This window comes from Bufo bufo, chromosome 6 (genome assembly GCF_905171765.1).
Source record: "Bufo bufo chromosome 6, aBufBuf1.1, whole genome shotgun sequence".
Classification (NCBI taxonomy): Eukaryota; Metazoa; Chordata; class Amphibia; order Anura; family Bufonidae; genus Bufo; species Bufo bufo.
In genome coordinates this window covers 136,030,951-136,050,265 of record NC_053394.1, presented here as the reverse complement: position 1 = coordinate 136,050,265, position 19,315 = coordinate 136,030,951, and the positions used below count along the sequence as shown (strand labels likewise).

General features: G+C 45.0%; 1 protein-coding gene across 2 annotated transcripts in view; it reads right to left on the bottom strand.

The window, feature by feature from the left end:
* Positions 1–14,925: 14,925 nt before the first annotated feature.
* Positions 14,926–19,315, bottom strand: part of MAPRE1 (microtubule associated protein RP/EB family member 1) — a 45,113-nt gene continuing 40,723 nt past the window's right edge. Inside the window, exon 7 of one of the 2 annotated variants that reach the window (XM_040436126.1) lies at positions 14,926–16,463. In XM_040436126.1, coding sequence (XP_040292060.1) covers positions 16,407–16,463 — 57 coding nt within the window. In that variant the 3' untranslated portion in view covers positions 14,926–16,406. The remainder of the gene's footprint in view (positions 16,464–19,315) is intronic. The other variant, XM_040436125.1, reaches the window with a different exon arrangement.

Below are 19,315 nucleotides of genomic sequence, written 5' to 3'. Positions count from 1 at the left end.
CTTTGCCCACCTAGGCTGCAAAAAAGTGTCACACATGTGGTATCGCCGTATTCAGGAGAAGTTGGGGAATGTGTTTTGGGGTGTCATTTTACATATACCCATGCTGGGTGAGAGAAATATCTTGGCAAAAGACAACTTTTCCCATTTTTTTTATACAAAGTTGGCATTTGACCAAGATATTTCTCTCACCCAGCATGGGTATATGTAAAATGACACCCCAAAACACATTCCCCAACTTCTCCTGAGTACGGCGATACCAGATGTGTGACACTTTTTTTGCAGCCTAGATGCGCAAAGGTGCCCAAATTCCTTTTAGGAGGGCATTTTTAGACATTTGGATACCAGACTTCTTCTCACGCTTTGGGGCCCCTAGAATGCCAGGGCAGTATAAATACCCCACATGTGACCCCATTTTGGAAAGAAGACACCCCAAGGTATTCAATGAGGGGCATGGCGAGTTCATAGAAATTTTTTTTTTTTGGCACAAGTTAGCAGAAATTGATATTTTTTATTTTTTTCTCACAAAGTCTCCCTTTCCGCTAACTTGGGACAAAAATTTCAATCTTTCATGGACTCAATATGCCCCTCACGGAATACCTGGGGGTGTCTTCTTTCTGAAATGGGGTCACATGTGGGGTATTTATACTGCCCTGGCATTCTAGGGGCCCTAAAGCGTGAGAAGAAGTCTGGAATATTGGTAAAATTTTACGCATTTGGATTCCGTGAGGGGTATGGTGAGTTCATGTGAGATTTAATTTTTTGACACAAGTTAGTGGAATATGAGACTTTGTAAGAAAAAAATAATAATTTCCGCTAACTTGGGCCAAAAAAATGTCTGAATGGAGCCTTACAGAGGGGTGATCAATGACAGGGGGTTGATCAATGACAGGGGGGGTGATCAATGACAGGGGGGGTGATCAATGACAGGGGGGTGATCAGGGAGTCTATATGGGGTGATCACCACAGTCATTGATCATGCCCCTGTAAGGCTCCATTCAGACGTCCGTATGCGTTTTGCGGATCCGATCCATCTATCAGTGGATCCGTAAAAATCATGCAGACGTCTGAATGGAGCTTTACAGGGGTGTGATTAATGACAGGGGGGTAATCAATGACAGGGAGGTGATCAATGACAGGGGGGGTGATCAATGACAGGGGGGTGATCAGGGAGTCTATATGGGGTGATCACCACAGTCATTGATCACGCCCCTGTAAGGCTCCATTCAGACGTCCGTGTGCGTTTTGCGGATCCGATCCATCTATCAGTGGATCCGTAAAAATCATGCGGACATCTGAATGGAGCTTAACAGGGGTGTGATCAATGACAGGGGGGTAATCAATGACAGGGGGGTGATCAGGGAGTCTATATGGGGTGATCAGGGGCTAATAAGGGGTTAATAAGTGACGGGGGGGGTGTAGTGTAGTGTAGTGGTGCTTGGTGCTACTTTACTGAGCTACCTGTGTCCTCTGGTGGTCGATCCAAACAAAGGGGACCACCAGAGGACCAGGTAGCAGGTATATTAGACGCTGCTATCAAAACAGCGTCTAATATACCTGTTAGGGGTTAAAAAAATCCCATCTCCAGCCTGCCAGCGAACGATCGCCGCTGGCAGGCTGGAGATCAACTCTCTTACCTTCCGTTCCTGTGAGCGCGCCTGTGTGCGCGCGTTCACAGGAAATCTCGGCTCACGCGAGATGACGCCAATTGGCGTTAGCGTAGCCTGGGGGAGCCGCCGCAATGACGCCTTTCGGCGTTACAGTTGCGGGAAGTGGTTAACCAGCAGTAACTTTTACTTCAATTTTAAATCGGCGCATCTTTACTAGCTTACAATGAAGCTGCGGTAACAGGCAGAGCGGGCGGCGGCGTTACGTCACTTACTCACGTGACGCACCTGCTCCGCCTGCTTCATTAATAAAGTGGGTGGAGCAGGCGCGTCACGTGAATGAGTGACGTTACACCGCCGCCTGCTCTGCCTGCTACTGGAGCTTCATTGTATTTGTAAGATAATAAAGATCATAGAGCTGATTTAAAGTTCAAGTAAAAGTTACTGCCAGTTAAGGAATAGTCTGAATACTGATGTGGCCGGTGTATTGGGAGATCTTTGGCTGGCACTGTTATGGAGGGGATCTGTGGATGGCACTGTTATGGGAGGGGGATCTGTGCACTGCTATGGGGAGGGGGATCTGTGAATGGCACTGTTATGGAGGGGGGTGGATCTGTGGATGGCACTGCTATGAGGAGGGGGATCTGTGGATGGTACTGCTATGAGGAGGGGGATCTGTGGATGGCACTGTTATGGAGGGGGGTGGATCTGTGGATGGCACTGCTATGAGGAGAGGGATCTGTGGATGGTACTGCTATGAGGAGGGGGATCTGTGGATGGCACTGTTATGGGGGAGATCTGTGGATGACACATATAACATACGATGCAATATAGTGTCATCCATAGATCCCCTCCCCATAACAGTGCCATCCACAGATCCCCCTCCCATAACAGTACCATCCACAGATCCCCATAACAGTACCACTGCCATCCACAGATCCCCCTCCCCATAAGTGCGTCATCCACAGATCCCTCATAAGTGCATCATCCACAGATCACCCCCATAAGTGCGTCATCCAAAGATCACCCCCATAACAGCGCCATCCACAGATCCCCCATAATAGTGTCATCTACAGATCCCCATAACAGTGTCATCCACAGATCCCCATAACAGTGTCATCCACAGATCCCCCAGAACTTGTCTTTTTTACATTGTAATGCAAAAATTTTATAATTATGTAACTCCTAAATTTGTTTTAATATGGCCTTTGAACATAAATTTTCAAGTAAAATCATATAAACCCCTTTTTTTGTCATGTTGGTGTTTTTTCCCGATTAAATCGATGAAATTAGACAACTAATCGATTATTTAAATAATCGTTAGCTACAGCCCTAATTCATTCGCTCCTCTCTTGATGCTGAAGGACCTGCAATCAAGCGTGACAACGTCACATGTTTGCTTTAAAGGGCTTCTGTCACCCTACTAAAGTCTTTTTTTATTTTTTGGGCTCGTTAAATTCCTTATACTGCGATATATGAATATATAATGCTCTTACTCATTTTCCTTCAGCAGTTTCTTAAAAAAACTGACTTTATAATATGTAAATTTCCTCTCTACCAGCAAGTAGGGCGGCTACTTGCTGGTAGAAGCCGCATCCTCCTTTCATAAAGACGCCCCCTCCTCATGTTGATTGACAGGGCCAGCGAACGAGATCGTCCTCTGGCTGGCCCTGTCTGCGCTCAAAATCTGGCACCTGTGCCGTACCTGTCTTCAGTCGGCGAAGGCGCACTGAGAGGAGGACGCTCGCTCGGCCGCTCCATCCTCAATACGGCTGCGCTGATGATGTCACACCCGGCGCAGGCGCACTGAGAAAGGAGCGGCCGAGCGAGCGTCCTCCTCTCAGTGCGCCTGCGCCGACTGAAGACAGGTACGGCGCAGGCGCCAGATTTTGAACGCAGACAGGGCCAGCCAGAGGATGATCGAGTTGGCTGGCCCTGTCAATCAACATGAGGATGGGGCATCTTTATGAGAGGAGGATGCGGCTGCTACCAGCAAGTAGCCGCCCTACTTGCTGGTAGAGAGCTCATTTACATATTATAAAAGTCTGTTTTTTTAAGAAACTGCTGAAGGAAAGTGAGTAAGAGCATTATATATTCATATATCGCAGTATAAGGAATTTAACTAGCCCAAAAAAAAAATATGACTTTAGTGGGGTGACAGAAGCTCTTTAACCGCCTCCGGACCGCCTAACGCAGGATCGCGTTCCGGAGGCGGCAGCGCTGCGCAGAGTCACGCATATACGCGTCATCTCGCGAGATTTCGCTCAAAGCCGGCCCGCGCATGCGCATCGCGGGCCGGCAAAAGTTAAAGAACAATTTCGTCACCAGCCTGCCAGCAACGATTATTGGCTGGCAGGCTGGCGATTTTCAAAAAAACGAATCACAAGCCGTATAACAGATCATATTAGTAAATATGATCTGTTATATGGCTTGTCTGCTCCTCTGCTGGTCCTTTTCGTCGGTTGGATCCAGCAGAGGAGCAGACTTTCACAGTGAGTAGCACCAACACCACACTTTAGCCCCAGATCACCCCCTGCACCCCAATTAACCCTTTGATCACCCCTTTGATCGCCCCCTGTCAATCACTTAGTGAAAGACAAAAAGTGATCAGTGTAAACTGTCACTTTTTTTTCTCACTAGTATTGGCTGTTAGGTTTTAGGATAGTTTAGGCCCCTTGGTTAGGTAGTTAGCGATCGGTTAGCGCCCAGCCCACTGCACCGCAGTCACTGATTCGAGTATCGCTAATCAGCATTTGTACTTTTATAGTATCTGTAAGTGATCAAAACTGATCACGGTCAGATCTATAATAGTATTAGTGTCACTTTAGTTCACCCTCCACCCAAAACGCAGTGTTTGCCCGATCAGGCCTGATCGGTCGCCCACACGTGCGTTCACCCACGCCCGCCCCACCGCAGTGACAAAAAATATATATTTTTTGATCACTGCACATTCACTTTACAAGCACTGCGGCGATAAAAAAATCTGTTTTGATATTTTTTATCAACCGCAGCGGCCTCCGGTACTTCGCTAGCCTCCCCTTTGTAAGACAGGCTTGCTTTTTTTCTTGGGTAGTCTCAGGGAATACCCCTAAATTTAGTAGTCCAAAATGTCAAACAGGGGGTATTCTTCTGAAGAGGCCTACAGGATTCTGACCCAGTCGGATGAGGAGTGGGAACCCTCATCTGACAAATCTAGCGGGTCAGAATATGAACCTGTAGAAAGCAGTGGCTCTCTGACCCAAAGTTCGGACGAGGAGGTCCCTGATAGCACCAGGCGTACCAGGCCCCGTGTCGCTAGACCACAGGTTATGCAGGATCCGCTTCAAGAGCAGCAGAGTGGGGCTGGCGCTGTCGGATTACGTGGTGGGGCATACACCAGCAGCGCAGCCCATCCTGGACCTAGTACCAGCACTGCCGTACAACATGGTGACGTGGCGAGCACCAGAAGGGCAGTTGAAGCTGGTACGGTGGCACGTGCAATAGTTACCCCGTCGCAGCCACCGCAAAGACAGGCCCGTAGAGCCCCTAGAATCCCTGAGGTGCTGGCAAACCCTGATTGGCAGTCACCAACTTCAGCCGCACCATTAGTTCCCCCTTTCACCGCCCAGTCTGGAGTTCGGGTTGAGACGGCTCAGATCAGTACGGCCCTGGGATTTTTTGAGCTGTTCTTGACTGCGGAGCTCTTGGACTTAGTCGTGGCAGAGACAAACCGGTATGCCACACAATTTATATCCGCCAACCCGGGAAGCTATTATGCCCAGCCTTTCCGGTGGAAACCAGTCCAAGTTTCCGAAATTAAAATTTTTCTGGGCCTTCTCCTCAACATGGGTCTAACTAAAAAGCATGAATTGCGGTCATATTGGTCCACGAACCCGATTCATCACATGCCCATGTTCTCTGCTGCTATGTCCAGGGCACGATTTGAGGCCATCCTCCGTTTCCTGCATTTTAGCGACAACACCACCTCCCGTCCCAGAGGCCACCCAGCTTTTGACCGTCTCCACAAAATTCGGCCCCTCATAGACCACTTCAACCAGAAATTTGCAGATTTGTATACCCCCGAGCAAAACATCTGCGTAGACGAGTCCCTAATACATTTTACCGGGCGCCTTGGCTTAAAACAATACATCCCAAGCAAGCGTGCCCGGTATGGGGTCAAATTGTATAAGCTCTGTGAAAGGGCCACAGGCTATACCCACAAATTTCGGATCTATGAGGGAAAAGATCAGACCCTGGAGCCGGTCGGTTGCCTTGACTACCTGGGGAGCAGTGGGAAGACAGTCTGGGACTTGGTGTCACCCTTATTTGGCAAGGGGTACCATCTTTATGTGGACAATTTCTACACAAGTGTGGCCCTCTTTAGGCATTTGTTTCTAGAACGGATTTGCGCCTGTGGCACCGCGCGAACTAGTCGCGTGGGCTTCCCCCAACGGCTCGTTACCACCCGTCTTGCAAGGGGGGAGAGGGCTGCCTTGTGTAACGAAGAACTGCTCGCGGTGAAATGGAGAGACAAGCGTGACGTTTACATGCTCTCCTCCATTCACGCAGACACGACAATCCAAATTGAGCGAGCAACCCGTGTCATTGAAAAGCCCCTCTCAGTCCACGACTATAATTTGCTCATGGGAGGGGTGGACTTCAATGACCAGATGTTGTCTCCGTATTTAGTTTCCCGATGCACCAGACGCTGGTATAAGAAGGTGTCTGTATATTTAATTCAATTGGCTCTGTACAATAGTTTTGTTCTCTACAGTAAGGCTGGGAGAACACGATCCTTCCTCAAATTCCAGGAAGAGATCATCGAGAACCTCCTGTATCCAGAAGGTTCCGTGGCCCCATCCACAAGTGTAGTTAGCCGTCTACACGAGCGACATTTCCCCAGTGTCGTTCCTGGTACCTCAACCCAACCGTCACCCCGAAAAAGATGTCGTGTCTGTAGCAGGAGTGGAATAAGGCGTGACACCCGCTATTTCTGTCCTGACCACCCTGCCCTATGCTTTGGAGAGTGTTTCCGGAAGTACCACACACAGGTACACCTAGCATAGGGATTGCATCTCACAGGACAGGCACACAGGGCTATTAGGGCCCTTTTACTCACAGCTGCTGCAAACCTCTCCTTTCACCTGGGATAAAGTGCATAACGTACTTCGCCACATCTTTGGGCGATTTGCGCTTTGCACATTGTCCCATGGGGAAGGAGAGGTTTGTTCTATAAAGGTAAAAAAAACTAAACAAAAAAAAAAATACCGGTAAGTAAAAAAGTTAACGTTCAGTTAAAAAAGTTAAAAAAAAGTTTATATGTTCTGTTCAAAAGTTAATAAATTTATTGCGTTGCGGCCTGGTTTTTTCTTTTTTTTTTTTACCTTCCAGGTGGACCAACCGATCGACTAGCTGCAGCACTGATGTGCATTCTGACAGAAGCATTGCGCTGCTGTCAGATTACACGCAAGTCGGTGTATGCGGCGCTGCAAGACGAGATTTCTCCTCTGCAGTAAAAGATACGTTTGCCGAGGCATATGAGCTGAGGAGGTGGCGGTGTTCATATACTTTGGCAAACACTTTGTATATATATATAAAAAAAAAAAAATCCCGGCAAGGATTTATTCATCCACATCGATTGATGTGAATGGAGAAATCTGGTTTGCCAGGGCATACGAGCTAAGTGGGTATGGATGTTGGGCGGAGCTCCTATGTCCTGGCAGACGCCTTTCCCCTCCTTTTTCTTTTTTTGGCAGAGATTTTTTCATCCACATTGATCGATGCGAATGAAGAAATCTGTGCCGTTCATTTTTTTCTTTCAGCCCAGAGGCTGAACGGAAAAAAAAAATCTCATTACCCGTATGCTCAATATAAGGAGAATAGCAGAAACTCCTAATGCTGGGCATACATGTAATGATTGCGGAGACCCTCAAATGCCAGGGCAGTACAAACACCCCACAAATGACCCCATTTTGGAAAGAAGACACCCCAAGGTATTCGCTGAGGGGCATATTGAGTCCATGAAAGATTGAAATTTTTGTCCCAAGTTAGCGGAAAGGGAGACTTTGTGAGAAAAAAATCAAAAAAATCAATTTCCGCTAACTTGTGCCAAAATTTTTTTTTTTCTATGAACTCGCCATGCCCCTCATTGAATACCTTGGGGTGTCCTCTTTCCAAAATGGGGTCACATGTGGGGTATTTATACTGCCCTGGCATTTTAGGGGCCCCAAAGTGTGAGAAAAAGTCTGGTATCCAAATGTCTAAAAATGCCCTCCTAAAAGGAATTTGGGCCCCTTTGCCCACCTAGGCTGCAAAAAAGTGTCACACATGTGGTATCTCCGTATTCAGGAGAAGTTGGGGAATGTGTTTTGGGGTGTCATTTTACATATACCCATGCTGGGTGAGAGAAATATCTTGGCAAAAGACAACTTTGTATAAAAAAAAAATGGGAAAAGTTGTCTTTTGCCAAGATATTTCTCTCACCCAGCATGGGTATATGTAAAATGACACCCCAAAACACATTCCCCAGCTTCTCCTGAATACGGAGATACCACATGTGTGACACTTTTTTGCAGCCTAGGTGGGCAAAGGGGCCCACATTCCAAAGAGCACCTTTCGGATTTCACTGGCCATTTTTTACAGAATTTGATTTCAAACTCCTTACCACACATTTGGGCCCCTAGAATGCCAGGGCAGTATACCTACCCCACAAGTGACCCCATTTTGGAAAGAAGACACCCCAAGGTATTCCGTGAGGGGCATGGTGAGTTCCTAGAATTTTTTATTTTTTGTCACAAGTTAGTGGAAAATGATGATTTTTTTTTTTTTTCTTACAAAGTCTCATATTCCACTAACCTGTGACAAAAAATAAAAACTTCCATGAACTCACTATGCCCATCAGCGAATACCTTGGGGTGTCTTCTTTCCAAAATGGGGTCACTTGTGGGGTAGTTATACTGCCCTGGCATTCTAGGGGCCCAAATGTGTGGTAAGGAGTTTGAAATCAAATTCTGTAAAAAATGACCGGTGAAATCCGAAAGGTGCTCTTTGGAATGTGGGCCCCTTTGCCCACCTAGGCTGCAAAAAAGTGTCACACATGTGGTATCTCCGTATTCAGGAGAAGTTGGGGAATGTGTTTTGGGGTGTCATTTTACATATACCTATGCTGGGCGAGAGAAATATCTTGGCAAAAGACAACTTTTCCCATTTTTTTTATACAAAGTTGGCATTTGACCAAGATATTTCTCTCACCCAGCATGGGTATATGTAAAATGACACCCCAAAACACATTCCCCAACTTCTCCTGAATACTGAGATACCACATGTGTGACACTTTTTTGCAGCCTAGGTGGGCAAAGGGGCCCACATTCCAAAGAGCATCTTTCGGATTTCACCAGTCATTTTTTACACATTTTGATTTCAAACTCCTTACCACACATTTGGGCCCCTAGAATGCCAGGGCAGTATAACTACCCCACAAGTGACCCCATTTTGGAAAGAAGACACCCAAAGGTATTCGCTGATGGGCATAGTGAGTTCATAGAACTTTTTATTTTTTGTCACAAGTTAGGCTACTTTCACACTAGCGTTCGGGTGTCCGCTCGTGCGCACCGTTTGAAGGGGCTCACGAGCGGCCCCGAACGCATCCGTCTGGCCCCAATGCATTCTCAGTGGAGGCGGATCCACTGAGAATGCATCCGCCTGCCAGCGTTCAGCCTCCGCTCCGCTCAGTGAGCGGACACCTGAACGCTGCTTGCAGCGTTCGGGTGTCCGCCTGGCCGTGTGGAGGCGAGCGGATCTGTCCACACTTACATTGTAAGTCAATGGGGACGGATCCGCTTGAAGATGACACTATATGGCTCAATCTTCAAGCGGATCCGTTCCCCATTGACTTACAATGTAAAGTCTGAACGGATCCGCTCAGACAACTTTCACACTTAGAAAATTTTCTAAGTTTTAATGCAGACGCATCCGTTCTGAACGGATGCGAACGCCTGCATTATCGGAGCGGATCCGTCTGATGAAACATCAGACGGATCCGCTCCGAACGCTAGTGTGAAAGTAACCTTAGTGGAATATGAGACTTTGTAAGAAAGAAAAAAAAAATCATCATTTTCCGCTAACTTGTGACAAAAAATAAAAAGTTCTATGAACTCACCATGCCCATCAGCGAATACCTTAGGGTGTGTACTTTCTGAAATGGGGTCATTTGTGGGGTGTTTGTACTGTCTGGCCATTGTAGAACCTCAGGAAACATGACAGGTGCTCAGAAAGTCAGAGCTGCTTCAAAAAGCGGAAATTCACATTTTTGTACCATAGTTTGTAAACGCTATAACTTTTACCCAAACCATTTTTTTTTTTACCCAAACATTTTTTTTTTATCAAAGACATGTAGAACAATAAATTTAGAGCAAAATTTATATATGGATGTCGTTTTTTTTGCAAAATTTTACAACTGAAAGTGAAAAATGTCATTTTTTTGCAAAAAAATCTTTAAATTTCGATTAATAACAAAAAAAGTAAAAATGTCAGCAGCAATGAAATACCACCAAATGAAAGCTCTATTAGTGAGAAGAAAAGAATGTAAAATTTATTTGGGTGGTAAGTTGCATGACCGAGCAATAAGCGGTGAAAGTAGTGTAGGTCAGAAGTGTAAACAGTGGCCTGGTCTTTCAGGTTGTTTAAGCTATAGGGGCTGAGGTGGTTAAGGACCCTTTGGACCCGGGAGATAAATATTAAAGTTCAAATAGCCTAAGGCTAATGGATTCCCGTTTCTGGTCATTTAAAACATAACGTTTATTGCATTTTATTAAGACTGGTATAAATCAGGAAGAAAGAAATAGATTTAAAAATTGAAGTGCTGGTGAACTCTGCGGCTGGGGATATAGGTTGCTTCGCCTATATACTATGCCTGCCCGAATATAACTATTCGTATCGTGGCAATTATTTCAACAGATTATTCTCAGATCTCCGCTTTCCGGCTATTTATCCTACTAGCTGGGATCTTGAATCTGTATCTATATAAGTCACATTCTGGGAGGCAGCATGTCTATTGAGGTTTTTCCTATCCCTAAATTCACTTTGTTTGTGCTCTAATATAGCACCCTGCCGCTTGTGTGTTTTGCACGAGGTGTCTGCAGTACACCAAGTGCGGTCACTAAGTTTCAACCACACAAACTAAAAACTGGATTGCAGCTCCCCCAACATGTTTCGCCACAGATGTGGCATCTTCAGGGGAAATGGAGCTACAGTCAACACGAGCGCCATCTGAACCAATGTTTTTAACTACGGTGGGTGGGTCTTTCCTCATCGGATGTCCAATCAGTATCCCGGCTCATGTGATAACAGTCCAATCTGACCAATCACCGCCAAGTCATCAAGCTTGCGTGTCACCAGTATCTTTAAAGTCCATGCGCATGCGTGGGAACTTTTAATTTTGTTTGAGATCGTAAGTTTCTTCTGCGCATATACTATGGATCGAATATCTCCAGTTGCGCTTATCTATCAGTTTGTCTCCGGAAGGCTAAGTGGATGCGCATGCGCTATATCTTAGAAGACTGATTCATAATTAAGATGTTACTGCGCATGAGTTACCACTTAGTCTCCGGCCCAGCCTTTGGAGCAGGGAGGGGAGAGAAAGGGGGTGGGGGGAGAAAGGAGAGTGTGCGGGGGGCTTAGAAATCAGTAATTTTTTAACAGGGGGTGGGACTTAGAGATTTTTTTACCCACATTTATCCTATATATTTTCTCCATCATTCAAAGGCGCCTCTCTTATTACGCATGTCTCAAATCCCGGATATTATACAGAAGGTTGGTAACTGCAGATCTACAAAGTAAATATATATCCATCTTATTCTCTCCACCAGTGTGATTTTTCATTCTGCTATATTATTCTTCAATTTCTCAGGAGTCTATCTCCATTTAAATGGTCAGTCCATTTTCTAATATATTTTTTATATTTATATGTATACTATAGCTCATGATTTTAAAGGCTGCTGTCATATATTCTGTATATCCATATACAGAATCCATATATTGTATCCATATATTCACTGGTATAATTTCGATCCTACTGTTAATATTCAGTAGTTTTGTAGTATTCAATCCACAGATGCATCTATCATCTATTTTTAATTTTCTCTTTCTATGACTACATGTGACTGTGGTTATGGATTGGTCTTTTTCTTCCTTCTGCATTATTATTTTTCCTATATTATTTTAATATTCTAATGCAGTGTTCTAGGTTTTCTCCTATGATTGGTATATCTCTTATTTCCAGATAAATGCTGTGAAGGAGAAACCTTCATTCAGTCCATGTGGACTCATAGTGCCCAGTCTGTATATCCAGCGAGCCTCACCTTGTAAGAGTTTCTTATCCAGATTACCCCCTCTTGGTCCCATGGATATTTTTTTAATGCCCCAAAACCGTAAAACGGAGCTATTATTTCCATGGATATATTTGATATGCCTGGCTATAGGGGTATCTTTTTCAGTTTCGATTGTACTCAGATGACCTGAGATACGGCGGCTCAGTTCTTGTATGGTTTTCCCTACGTATAATTTGGGACATGGACAGGAGGCTATATATATCACTCCCTGCGTTTCGCAAGTAATAAGTTGTCTAATTTCATATTCTTTTTTATCCACAGGATTCGTGAACTTCTTTATGCGGGGAATATACTTACAAAAGGAGCAATCTCCACAGGGTGATGAGCCTCGATACCTTTCCCTTGTCTTTCCAGTATTGGTTCCTTTCTCCACTAGATGACTATGAACCAATTGGTCCTTTAAATTTGGGCCTCTCCTATACGTTACAGATGGATTTCGGGTAAGTATCATATTTAGGTCTCTATCAGATTTTATTATAAGCCAGTATTTTCTGAGGATGCCGTATATCTCTCTGTTATATCCATCATATGTCCCTATGCATCTAATAACTTCACTATTTCTTGGTGCTGTTACCTTTAGTAGATCTTCTCTGTCCACCCTTTTAGCTCTATTGTATGCATTTTTTAGGGATCTGTTTGGATATCCTCTCTTCCTAAATCTTTGGAACAGTTGTTCACTTTCTTTACCAAAGGAGGCCTCATCGGAGCAGTTACGGTGTGCCCTCAGATACTGGCCTGTAGGAATTCCCCTTTTCAGGGGAGAAGGATGCCAGCTATTCCAATGTAGATAGCTATTTGTTGCAGTAGTTTTCTGTAAACCTCTGTGACCAACTGTCCACCTTCTGTTTTCTTTATTTTTAGGTCCAGGAACACAATCTCCCTATCCTGTATTTCGTAGGTATATTTCATTCCTATATTATTGTTATTCAGTGACTGAGTAAATTCATGAAATAGTGAGTGACCTTCGTCCCATAGGATGAGAATGTCGTCGATAGATCTGCCCCAAAATATAATGTGGCAGACATATGACGACATTCCCTCCGTGAATACGTGATTATTTTCCCACCAACCTAAAAATAAATTTGCGTACGTTGGGGCACATGACATCCCCATCACGGTCCCGTTAATTTGTTTCTAAAATTGTCCCTGAAATACCAGAAAATTGTGTTCTAAAACAAACTTAAGTGATGACAAAACAAATTCATTGTGCCTCCTAAAATTTTGACTCCTTGTGTTCAGATAATATTCAACCGCGTGTATTCCTAGTGAGTGCTGGATATTGCTGTAGAGCGATTCTACATCTAAACTTGCTAAAATAGTGTCTGGTGTCAGCGTGATGTCATTTATTTTGAGGAGGTCTTTTGTGTCCCTGATATATGAGGGCAGAATGGTCACAAATGGTCCTGATATTTGGTCCACATACTCGCTGATGGCCTGTGTTAGGTTGTCATTACCCGAGACAATGGGTCTCCCTGGGATGGGTTTCTTGTTCTTATGTACTTTGGTAAGGCATAAAAGGTGGAGATTGTGGGGCTTTTGTTATAGAGGTACTGGTATTCATCTTTGGTTATTATATTCTCTTGGAATGCTTCAGGAAGGAGATTTTTAAGTTCGTTCAGATACTCTTTTGTGGGGTCACTGGGTAGGGCCATATATGTTTTTTTTATCCCTCAGTAGTCTCAACACCATGTCAACATAGTCTCCATCTTGGATAACTATGTTGCCCCCTTTATCACATGAGCACAGGGCCTTCAGCATCTGGACAGGAGCGGCTGCCTCTGTGCGCGCAAGTGGATGAGGCGAGTGATTTTTTTTTTAATGGCTGTTTGATGGGTACACTCCTAACCACCGTTAAAAACTGTCCCGTTGATTTCAGTGGGGTACTTTTGGCCGTGAAAACACGTTTTATTTTTTGATAGCCCCAACTATTTGTTCTAAAAACAGCCATGTGAAGGCCGTTACAAAAGCAGCAATCACACAGCTGTTTTTCACCGTCATGTGAAAGTAACCTAAATGCGATCCTTCCCCTGTTATGACTACACTGGGAGCTTAGACTCTGCCCTCACATACTTGTCCTCTGCTAAACTCTGCATACTACCTACTGTACCACCCCACACTAGGAGCCTCAACTGGACCTCTGCTACCTCCACCAGACTCATACAAAAAATATTTTTTTCCCCCCTAAAATAAATTAAAAAATATCTGACACTTTGCTAGAGGAAATATACCAGCTGAGTTCATGAATGCTAAACCACTGGGCCAGGAACAGCAAATCAGGCAATTTAATGGCAGACACAGAAACCTCCACCAAACCATCCAAGTACAGAAGCTCAGCTGTTAGATAAAAGCAAATGGGGCAAGATGCAGAGGCAGCCAGACAGACCAGGAACAGAGGCAGAAGCAAAAAGCCGGATGAGGCACAGGGTCAGTCACCAAACTAAGCACAGAGAAAGCAGGCTAAAACAAAGTAATGAAATGGATCCAAACATGAAAAGGGGGTGCAAGGCAACATGGTTCACAGGTAGCCCTCAAACGAGGCACAGGGTCTGCACCGTCCAAACCAAACAGAGGAAGAAGCAAAGTAAATTTACCCTGACTATTAACACAAAGGAAGACTAAGCACCAAAAGGCCTACTAGACTCAAATATTTACTGTAGATCCTGGCTTAATTCCATTATAAATGTGTTCCCTGCTTCAAGGCCCCAAGACACATGCTCCAAACTCCAAAAAGACAGAGAACCACTAAGGAAGGTGTTCTCTTTTAAACAAAAATAAATAAAAAATTTGAATAAAACCTTAGAGGGATGCCAACAGAATCACTTCAAAGTCCAATTTCAAGGCTCAGAAATGAAGACACAAAGTGTGAGATAGTTCACTCTTGAAATACAGAAGTTTTATTTAGAAATGACTTAAAAGTAGAAAACTGTTGAGAAAGTAGAACCAACAGAGTGGGACAAAAAAACTAACAAAAAAAAACTAAAAAAAACAAAAACAAACTGGGACTAAAATCTGAAAAATGAAAAAAAAAAAGGGTGGGATTAAGAATTAAAGAGTCTTAAAAAAAAGGCCACGAGAGATTTAGAAAGTGTAGCACTGCAATGTCGGTGATGGCTTGCTACCAAGACAGCACGGGCTTAAATCTTTCTATTTTGTTTTTCATGCATTACACGTTACTTTTTTGTTACCCAATAGAACATAAACAGCAATAACCAAACCATTCTATTTTTTTCTCCTCGGAGTGAACAACCCAGTGATCTGGAGGATACAGCAGATACATACAACACATTGACTTATTAAATAATAATATGTTGGCAAAATAAAGTTAGACATTTTAATAATAATAGAAAAAAAAAAAAGTTATAGAAGGCTTCAGAAAATTCTAAGATTTATCACCAAGCCTCAGTAAAAATTTCAACTCATTTAATCCTGGATATATATATATTTATTTTTAAACTTCCGTTACCCTCGAGGCCGCCAAAGGGGTCTTCATGCAACAATGCCATCTAAAGTAGAGAGCAATAGGATGCAAAAGGTAGAGGCAGATGCACAAACCCATTTCCCACAGCATCTGAGAGCAGCACATTGGTGGGGGAGCTGTCTCAATACTTTTGCATGCATTAAAGGGCGTTTTCCAGGCTCCTGATAACTTATCCTCAGGATAGGTCCTTAATATCCGATTGGTGAGGGTCTGACACCTGCACCCCCACAGATCAGCTGTTCTCTGCAGCTGGCACTGACACTTTGAACAGAACAGGAAGCACAGCTCCGTTCAAAGCGTAGTGGCCGTGCTGGGTTACTGCAGCTCAGCTGTCACCGAAATGAATGGGAGCCAAGCTGCAGTAACCCGACAAGACCACCACACTTTGAACGGAGCTCTGCTTCCTGTTCCATTCAGTCAACAATATGAGGAGCCAGGAAAACGCCTTTAAACAATTAATAGGAAAGCACACCAGCTTCACAACGAGCACGCAACTCGCTCATGCCGCCAGGGTTATAGTTTCTTGGGCTTCGATATGAAAGCACGTGTAAACTTCTTAAGGCATTTTCAACTCTTGTTCACTAGATTTAATCTCATTACAATGAATACAAGACTTCCAATACGTTTTTGTCGTTTGCCCAACCCCCTCGTTTCATTTAGCGACAATCAATTTAAAACATTCTTTTCTGCAACATATGAACCTTCTCAAGTCCTCAAAAATGTTCAATAAACACAAAAACAATACTTCTTTGCTACAAAATGAGACATCTCCAAGGTCAAACCACTGTAAAATGAGTGAAACTTTGGAAACTTTGGCAAAGTACACTTTCAAAAGGTGAGGCGCTGGGCCAGCCCTCTAAGAATAAAAGGGATATTTTACAGTTAAGCACATGATTTGGGAGGGAAACAAAAAAAAAAAAGTTTTTCTGGAAATGACTGCATGGTACGAGAGTGCCGTTAATATTCTTCCTGGTCCTCTGCGGGTGCGCCTTCATCTGGTATGACAAAGCCATCCTGGAAGAGATAAGAAAGTGCTCAGAAGATTAGAGGTAAATTGGCCACATGGACACAATTTTGATTGTTTTTTTTTTTTAAGTCAACCTGATTGTAGGAGGCTGTCTTATCTAAAGACCTTTCTGTAAGCAAGGACCCCATTACATTTGCCGATGATGAAGCAGGACGAGCACCGATGGATGATAAACACATTGCACTGGCCTACTACACAGGCCAATGCAAAGCAAATTTGAGAGGGTAGATTGCTAAGCAGAGTGGTTCCCTCTCTCATTCAGTTCTACAGATTGGCAGCACATCCCTGATTACACAAGGAGATGTGCTACTGATAAGCATGCATCTTTCATTCTGCCAGTCGGCTGACAAACGGCATTTGCTCGTTCTTGGGTTTATCGACTATAAAGGCCAATTATTGGGAACGAGCTCTCCTATGAACGATTGTTCCGGATAATTGGCCTGAATATCATTTGGTCTAATGGGGCCTTTACTCTGCAACCATGACAAGGAGATAGACAAAAGGGATCTCCATCATCATAGAAGGAGCGGTGGTCAATTACATGGATAATATGCACCTGCAGGGCCGTGGTGGGTCTAGTGCCCAAGTTTTATGAGTGGGCCCCTCTAACATTGTTCATCATCTTCCAAAATTTACATATTCAGTTAAAGGGAGTCTGTCACCACATTTCAGCATATTAGACCGAACAAATAGGGTTATATGATCCACCCAGAACTTAAAAACGGTACCTTTGTTGTAGAAAACGGACTTTTCTTTTAGCCGAAAATGAACTTAAGGTTATGTTAATGAGCCCTCTCAAGTGCCCAGGGCGGTCTCTCAATCCTCGGAGCCCCAGGCAGCACCTCCTAAACGGCTCATAACCCCGCCCTCCGTGCGCCTCTGCCCGCCCATTTACTCCCCTCCCCTGTCCTTTTCCACTGCGGCTGTGCGGTCCAAATCGTAGCGGGCGCATGCGCAATGCGATGCCCGCTCCTGGCAGGGCATCGCAATACCTACTGCGCATGCGCCCGCTACGATTTGGACCGCACAGCCGCAGTGGAAAAGGACAGGGGAGGGGAGTAAACGGGCGGGCAGAGGCGCACGGAGGGCGGGGTTATGAGCCGTTTAGGAGGACTCCCTTTAAACATTATAAACTATTTTATTTACAGGCAATTGTTTTTGACATTGGGAAAGGTTTGGACACATATCCAGAGCCGTACATACTGCTTAGGCTGCCCTAGTCCCTGAAGTCAGCCATGTGTAAACTGTGTGGAGTACATCAAGCCATAATACATTTTTATGAAAACAGCAAATTGGGCTTTGTTCACCATGCGGTATAAATAACACGTTGACTTTATTCTGCAGGTTCAGTACAATTACAAATTCGATTTTTTATGTTTTTAACGTTTTATTACTTTTCAGTCATAACTTATTTTTCCATCGATTAAGCCAGTGGTGCTCAACCTACGGCCCGCGCAGTGATGGGAGGTGGAGCTTGTGCAGAGTTGAAGAAGCAGAAGAAGGTACATGCCTGGCCGGCTGCAGTGGCGCATTACAGAATCCATCTAAACCTGGAAGCAAAATCAGTGAGTGTAATAATTTCTGTGACTGTGGCGTTGTGTGTGTGGACTTCTCTCACCACTGTCCGTCCCGGCAGTGCTGGGCCCCTACTGTGCTGTGGAGGGCTCCATGTTAGGAAAGTGCGGTGGCAGGATTCGTGCGCTATGTCGGTCCTTGTGAACGGACTGTACGGAGGAAGGAAGGGCAGTTAATGGCGGCACAGGCGACAGTGGTCCAAGCTGTGAGAAGTGTTTCAGTAGGGCTGCCCCTGTGAGTGTGGCTGGTACACTTAACGAGGAGAGTTGGGATCTTGATCAGCCAGTGTTATCCAAGTGGCAGGGTTCCGGCATTTACATGGCTTTGAGGGGTAAGAAGGGAACCCCTCCTTGTTGTTTGGTAAGGCCATTACATGAGTGGTGTTCATTGGTCTTGGTTGGAATTGGGACACTGGTAATAATGGTCACATGTGCCCCCTTCACAGTAATAAAAGCTCAGATGTGCTCCCTTCAGTCATTCGGCCTGCGCAGTGACCAGAGGCAGCGCTTGCGCTCAGTTGAAGGACACGCCTGGCCCGCTGGAGTGTTGCGGTACAATTATTTTCAGCAGCGACTGGAGACCCCATCTCCCCACACCGGTTGGTACAGACCTCATCTGGACTCTCAGCCAGGCATCAGAGCACATCAGAGAAGGTGAGGACGAGTTGGAAGGGAGCAGGAGTTCTGTGGAGGATGTGACAGGCGAGGTGTAGTGGTGGGAAGTGTATTTTAGTAAGTCCGTGGGGACGTCTGGGTTGCTCCTCACCAGCTTAGTAATAATGAGGGAGAGCGCACTTGAAATGCTGCACCCAAAGATATTTGTGGAGCGTTTCCTGCATCCCACTCCTTAGTCTAGCTATGTGAAGGTATGCGCCCCCTTCACAGTAATAAAGCTCAGATGTGCTCCCTTCACAGTCATTCGGCCTGCGCAGTGACCAGAGGCAGAGCTTGCGCTCAGTTGAAGGGACACGCCTGGCCCGCTGCAGTAGAATTATTTTCAGCAGCGACTGGAGACCCCATCTCCCCACACCGGTTGGTACAGACCTCATCTGGACTCTCAGCCAGGCATCAGAGCAAGTCTGAGACTGTGAGGACGAGTAGGAAGGGAGCAGGAGTTCTGTGGAGGATGTGACAGGCGAGGTGTAGTGGTGGGAAGTGTATTTTAGTAAGTCCGTGGGGCCGTCTGGGTTGCTCCTCAGGAATAGTGAGGGAGAGAGCACTTGTAATGCTGCACCCAAAGTCATTTGTGGAGAGTTTCCTGCATC